Source organism: Anoplophora glabripennis, unplaced genomic scaffold (genome assembly GCF_000390285.2).
Source record: "Anoplophora glabripennis isolate ALB-LARVAE unplaced genomic scaffold, Agla_2.0 scaffold543, whole genome shotgun sequence".
Classification (NCBI taxonomy): Eukaryota; Metazoa; Arthropoda; class Insecta; order Coleoptera; family Cerambycidae; genus Anoplophora; species Anoplophora glabripennis.
The window spans coordinates 327,010-334,211 of NW_019416617.1; the positions used below are offsets into that span (position 1 = coordinate 327,010).

The 7,202-nt window shown below is 31.8% G+C and overlaps 3 protein-coding genes across 3 annotated transcripts in view; 2 read left to right on the forward strand and 1 right to left on the reverse strand.

Annotated features, from left to right (window-relative positions):
- Positions 1 to 710, reverse strand: part of LOC108914413 (platelet-derived growth factor subunit A) — a 1,518-nt gene extending 808 nt beyond the window's left edge. Inside the window, exons 1-2 of the mRNA XM_018720226.1 lie at positions 650 to 710; positions 339 to 451 (exon numbers count right to left, since the gene is read on the reverse strand). Of these exons, the coding sequence (XP_018575742.1) occupies positions 339 to 451; positions 650 to 710 (174 nt within the window). The remainder of the gene's footprint in view (positions 1 to 338; positions 452 to 649) is intronic.
- A 353-nt stretch (positions 711 to 1,063) lies between these two features.
- Positions 1,064 to 1,808, forward strand: LOC108914421 (nuclear nucleic acid-binding protein C1D-like). The gene is made up of 2 exons (XM_018720235.2): positions 1,064 to 1,456; positions 1,548 to 1,808. The coding sequence occupies exons 1-2, from the start codon at positions 1,175 to 1,177 to the stop codon at positions 1,677 to 1,679; spliced, it is 414 nt and encodes a 137-aa protein (XP_018575751.1). The 5' UTR covers positions 1,064 to 1,174; the 3' UTR covers positions 1,680 to 1,808.
- Positions 1,809 to 2,067: 259 nt separating this feature from the next.
- LOC108914420 (nuclear nucleic acid-binding protein C1D-like) lies at positions 2,068 to 3,000 on the forward strand. The gene is made up of 2 exons (XM_018720234.2): positions 2,068 to 2,514; positions 2,606 to 3,000. The coding sequence occupies exons 1-2, from the start codon at positions 2,233 to 2,235 to the stop codon at positions 2,735 to 2,737; spliced, it is 414 nt and encodes a 137-aa protein (XP_018575750.1). The 5' UTR covers positions 2,068 to 2,232; the 3' UTR covers positions 2,738 to 3,000.
- Positions 3,001 to 7,202: the final 4,202 nt, after the last annotated feature.

The following is a 7,202-nucleotide window of genomic DNA, read 5'->3' on the forward strand; positions in this document are numbered from 1 at the left end:
TAATAATAATAATAATATAATTAAATCATTTTATGTTTATATAAATAAAGAAAAAACACCACACGAGAGATTATATTCTCGTTCCTAGAACTGTTTGTTATTAAAATCCGGATTGTTTTTAAATTTTGTATCTTAATTATAAGAGGGCTTTCCAGGGTTATTTTAGATAAAAGCATATAATAATATATCTTCTAAAAAAATATAAATTCTCTGAATTAGCACCAGGGACGAAAATAAAAATATATCAAATCAATGTTAATCTATATAAATTTTTACATAATTTTAATTACATATGCTGTGAAAGATCTTTTTCGTGCTTAAAAAGAATAAAAACCTACCTTCGGACAACGACGGTTAATGATAGGTGATAGGTTGTCAAATATTTCTATATTAAGTATTGAAAAGGAAAAAACCACAACACTTGACCTTGATTGCGTTGTAGATGCATTTGCTCAAAATCATAATAACAGACGAAGTTTGCCGTTATGATAAAAATGTGTTATTTTTTAAATGCGTTAAGTTTATTTAAGCTTAAAATTGTTTTATACTAAAGGTAACTCTTTAAAAATATCAGAAATATTGTTAAATCAGAACAATTAAACCTTTTTTATTATTAGATTAAGCAGTAATAAAAATAAATATTTGTCACAGTTAGATATATTGTATACCACCCCTTTAAAATCATTGGCCACCCTCTCGCCACCCCTCATGATAAGCTGGCGTCACCACTGACTTAAATAAACGGCGAATTTTAAAACACCATTTGATTAGTGACGCCAAAATGAGTGACGTCCTGAACTAAGATTTGTAAATATAAAAAAATAAACCATCATATATCGGCACAAAAAGTAAGTGACAAATCAGACACCGTAAACCGTGCTTTTTGTGACAAAGTTTATAAGCCTCTTAGCATAGACAAAGACGGAAAGGTTGGCCATAAATTTGCGATCACCCAGTATATACAGCTGTCGCAGTCTGGATTTTTTCTAGTTTTGTGACTCAGGGCGGCCAATATTGAAATATGAAATGTAACTAGCATTCTCAGTTCACACTGTCACTAGTGTCACTGTAATGTAATTACTAACCTATAATTTAAACTACCAAATGTTAACAATTTAATGGTTTTAAAGTACTGTTTTTAAATACATGATCATATATTCCTGTACCAGCGAATATGGATTTCGGCGACTTAAAAGACGATAAAGCTATCCAAGAAAAGCTTACTAACTTCCAGAGTAGTGTAAAAAAAATTATCCAAATGCTTCAATTAGCACTAAGCTCCGATGTTTACGAAAAGCTATCCATAAAGGAAAAAGTTGAGTATGATTTGTTTCAAGCATACACTTTAAGTACTTTATACTGGATCTATTTGAGGAATAAAAACGAGGATCCCAACAAAAATGACATCAAAAATCAACTAAATAGAATCAAAGACTGCATGGTTAAAGCTAAACAGGTAAGTGTCTTTGTCTATTCCCTATAAATATCAATTTTTGATCAATAATCGTTATATGATTTTGTGGATGTCATTTTTTACTTACTTCCAGGCACACGAAAGACAGACAATAAGGCCCAGAATAGATCAGCAAGCGGCCGGCAGATTTGTTAAGCATGGGATCCAATACAAAGATAAGTCCAAAGGTCTACCACCAAATAAGAAACTGAAGTTTTCAGATTGAATTTCAAGTTACACTTCTGGAATATACACATTTGTAAATATATGTTTGCAGATTTTTACTACCTACTGCACTGCATTTTTATCACCGTTAGGTTTAGTATTACATCCTGAATAAATATTTGATTAGAGACACCCTGAACTAAGATTTGTAAATATAACCACAATAACCATCATTTATCGGTACGAAATGTAAGTAACAAATCAGAAACCGTAAACTATAGTTTAGTGTTTTTTGCTTTTTGTGACAAAGTTTATAAGCCTCTTAGGATTGCTATAAATTTGTGGTCACCTAGTATATACAGCTGTCGCAAGTGTCGCATCTGGACTTTTTTCTAGTTTTGTGATTCGGGTCGGCCAACATTGAAATATGAAATGTAACTAGCATTCACTTCACACTACTGAGTGTACTGTAATTACCCTAGATAAAACCAATTGGTTTTGGTTTTATCTAGGGTAATTACTAACCTATAATTTAAACTATCAAATGTTAATAATTTAATGGTTTTAAAGTACTGTTTTGAAATACATGATCATATATTCCTGTACCAGCCAATATGGATTTCGGCGATTTAAAAGACGATATAGCTATCCAAGAAAAGCTTACTAACTTCCAGAGCAGTGTAAAAAAAATTACCCAAATGCTTCAAGTAGCACTAAGCTCAGACGTTTACGAAAAGCTATCCATAAAGGAAAAAGTTGAGTATGATTTGTTTCAAGCATACACTTTAAGTACTTTATACTGGATCTATTTGAGGAATAGAAACGAGGATCCCAACAAAAATGACGTCAAAAATCAACTAAATAGAATCAAAGACTGCATGGTTAAAGCTAAACAGGTAAGTGTCTTTGTCTATTCCTTGTAAATATCAATTTTTGAACAAGAATCATTACGTGATTTTGTGGATATCATTTTTTACTTACTTCCAGGCACACGAAAGGCAGACTATAAGGCCCAGAATAGATCAGCAAGCGGCCGGAAGATTTGTGAAACATGGGATCCAATACAAAGATAAATCCAAAGGTCTACCACCAAATAAGAAAATTAAGTTTTCAGATTGAATTGCAAGTTACGCTTCTGGAATATACACATTTATTTTGTAAATATATATTTGCAGATTTTAACTACCTATTGTATTGCATTTTTATCACCGTTAGGTTTAGTATGACAACATGAATAAATATGTAAATAAATAAAACAAATTTTGGTGTTGCTGCAGATATCATTTCAGTTTTACATAACATGTAATTAATATACGTATTTTATTATTAGTTGTCACAACATATTCAAATTTTATAAATAAATAGTCTTTTGAATTGTGTTATATTTTGGTATTAATGTGAATAGCCAAAAACAACTTCAGAAAAAAAACTCGTGATTAGTTTGTTAAACTCCGTTTACTCAAAAGCCTACCACATACCGCACTGGTAGCTAGCAAGGGAGCGATAGTGTCGGTACAAAAAACTGGAAACTTTTTCTTGCAATTCCATTGCTTTTAAATACAAACAATAAATGTTTACATATACAGGGTGATTCACTTATCCAAAAAAAAAAAAAATTCTGGATGTATAGGGGACCCTTACAAATACAATTTTGTAAAGAAAAAACCAAAAAGGTTAGTTCGAAATTGATTTAAAAATTCACTTCTGCATGGCAGTGGAAACCGGTCCACTGTAAAACCTGACTTGGCACAATGCGACCGGTATGGCGGCATGATAAAAACGGACAAAAACTTTCGCAAGGAAAGAAATATGTAAATAGAATTTTATCGCACCTATTTTATATCGGCAAATTCAAATGCTTTTGCCTTTATTAATTATTAATAAAATTAATTTGTGTTTTTAAATAATAAAATCATTTGACATACCCGATGCTGCAACAGCAATTGTTCAAAATTTTATCCACTCACGTGTAAACACATTTGGGTCCGTCTTACTCACTTTCTACGAACTAACACAAATGATGTCTTGCTTCACCATAACACAAATACTTCACCATAATACAAATGTTGTCTTGCTTCACCATAAATTAAAACGATATCCATCAACTCCGAGTTGCTATACACGCAAGCCATTTTTGACACTACTAAAAAACTGATGTAAATACCACAGATAACAGGTAAAAACTACCGCAACGACGGATTTCAGTATTAGGAGTCACATGGCTCTCTACGTGTACTGCGAATGACGCTAGAGACTACAGTTGTCCAGCTATGTAGTGGTTTAATGTGCTATAACTTCAATAATTTTTTTCTCAGGAACTAAGGATTTTACAAAAATTTTTTTCACAATATTGACTATTTCTCATGCCGCATCTATTCCCAAATTTTTTTGGATAAGTTGTGAATCACCCTGTATACACCAAATTGTAATGTAATCATATTTGAAAAAAAAAATAATTTTGCATGTAATCGTGAGCAAAAATTATGGATTGTGTCAGCCCAGTATATCTTCCATAGAAACTTATTTTTGAAGAAGTCCTTTAATATATTTAGACAATATGTATTCCTCCATACTTGACCATCTCTGTGAAAAGATCGTACCAAATACTATTCTTTGTTTTAAACATTGATAGTGTTCTAATATAATTTAATATCATATTTTTGTCATGAACAAAAATTTGAAAACAGCAAAATTTAAGATTTATACGTTTTATATGATTATCGTCATGTTAATGGGTCAATTCTGCATTTCTTTGTAAATTCATAATTCTACATTTTAAGCTATGAGTATCCTGTAAAGTAGTGAAGGGAGAACTCAAATGAAAAATCTAGTACTATTCGATTCTTAAAAGTACTCGCTGTTCTTGAATACTAGCTAAAAGTACTTCTAAAGGCGGTTTTATACGCAACAAGGGTTGCTGAACACATTGGGATGGTCGGTTTTTGTGCAAATGCCTCTGTTAAGGAACAAAATTGAACATTTCGAAAACTGAAGGAGCCAGAGAGGAACTGAATGTAGTTTCGAAGAAAAAAATCTCGATTTTTCTGTACGACTCAGCGTTTACGAGTAAAAAAAATGTAAAACCCTTTTTTAACACCCACAATGTAAATGTTATTTCATTTTTTATGTCAATGAAACTGTAACAGGAAAAATAGATTTATTTAGTGATGTACAACAACAAAATAAAAATGTGAGTTAAAGAAATTGCTCGAAATGTCCACCTACCTCAATACATTTTCGACATCGTGTACCTAATGAATTTATTATAGCAGATACTTCATTTGGATTTCACTGCATATCATCGCAGGCTTGCTGAATCCTTAAAACTACATCATCTCCTGTTAATACTGGAGTAGCGTAAACTTTGCTTTTTACTTTTCCACACAAGTAAAAGTCCAGTGGATTAAGATCCAGTGACCTGGGTGGCCAGGCCACTGGTCCAATATAATTAACCACGTCATGATTCATATCATCCCTCCATAGCTGGCCAATCCAACGTTGCGGATAATTAATATTTAGCCATTCTCTTACAACTCCAGAGTCCATCCCATTGTATCCAACTTTTATGTCTTAAGTTAACGGGTATATCTTTGATGTAGGTTATTAGTAAGAAATTCAGGAAATAGTTTCGAGTTTAACTTTGAGAGTAGAAAATGTGGACCTAAAACATTATTATCAAAAACTCCCAATCAAACTTTTACTGAATGAGGATTCATCCCTCCAGAGAATTTTGTTCAAAAAAATTTGAGATTTATATATTTTTTGTAGTTGTTGAGATGTCCTGTGAGAGCTGAGCCTCAGATTGTCATTCAAAGTAGGAAAAATACAATTTTGATTGTAACTGCGATGTTGCTGTTATGTTCATTAACACGCAGGCCAAAGTTACGAAACTTTTGATGTGTTCCGATGAAGACACGAGCAATTCTTCTATTTGGATAACATTTTTGATATTTACGAACTACCCCTTCCGTATTTCCATCACAAAATCAATAACAAAAATGAATATGTGCGTATTCTCCGTTACAAAAAAGCATTTTTTAGGATAACACTAATAATAACGATAACATAATAATTACAAATCAAATTATTAGAGAGCTAACTAAATGTGACATAGTTACTAATTAAACTGACAGGTAAATTTGTTATTTTGTCGTACTTGCTCCTCAATTGTTTTTCACTTTGAAAACACCGAGTCGTACAGAAAAATCGAAAGAGCTTTTTTCTTCCAAATTGAATGAAGAATCCAAAACTGATTTTTATTTTATGAAATAGCAGTGGCAATTTTTTCTTTAGAAATATCCAGTAATGTAAAACAAAAAATAATTTTTTAATTGGAAATGTGCTCTCTCGGAGGAAGAAATATCCAGTAATGTGCTAGGACGGACGCAACTGGAAAAACAAAAAATAATTTTTTAATTGGAAAACATGCTCTCGATGGAAGTTAACGTCTAAAAAATTTCACTAAAATATCTTTAGCCATTTGGCAACAATACATTTGGTTTTTTTATTTGGTCTCTGAAGTTTCCGCATCAGTAACTGGACCACCCTGTATATACAGGGTGATTCACAACTTATCCAAAAAAATTTGGGAATAGATGCGGCATGAGAAATGGAGTTAATAACGTAAAAAAATGTTTTGTAAAATCCTTAGTTTCCGAAAAAAAAATTATTGAAGTTATAGTACATTCAACCACTACATAGCTGGACAACTGTAGTCTTTAGCGTCATTCGCAATACGCGTGGAGAGCCATGTGACTCCTAATACTGAAATACGTCGTTACGGTAGTGTTTACCTGTTATCTGTGGTGTTTACAACAGTTTTTTAATAGTTAGTGTCAAAAATGATTTGCGTGCATAGCAACTCAGAGTTGATGGATATCGTTTTAATTTATGGTGAAGCAAGACAACATTTGTATTACGGTGAAGCATTTGTGTTATGGTGAAGCAAGACATCGTTTGTGTTAGTTCGTAGAAAGTGAGTAAGACGGACCAAATGTGTTTACACGTTAGTGGATAAAATTTTGAACAATTGTTGTCTAATGATTTTATTATTTAAAAACACAAATTAATTTTATTAGTAATTAATAAAGGCAAAAGCATTTGAATTTGCCGATATAAAATAGGTGCTATAAAATTCTATTTATTTCTTTCCTTGCGAAAGTTTTTGTCAGTTTTTATCACACCGCCATGCCAGTCGCATTGTGCCAGTCAGGTTTTACAGTGGACCAGTTTCCAGTGTCGTGCAGAAGTGTATTTTTAAATCAATTTCGAACTGCCCTTTTTGATTTTTTCTTTACAAAATTCCAAAATTGTATTTGTAAGGGTCCTCTTACAAATCTGTACATGCAGAATTTTTTTTTTGGATAAGTTCTGAATCACCCTGTATTTAGACATAAATATTTATTGGAAACAAAAAACATATCGAAACAACACAAATATTTCGATCACACATTTAAAAATTGAAAAATTTTAATAATTCTTCGCAAAACAATTTTTATTTATTAAATCATTCAGCAAAGAAAATAGACATGACGTAACGCGAAATATGATTTAACAAGTGTTAATACCTCTCAGAATATGAAAT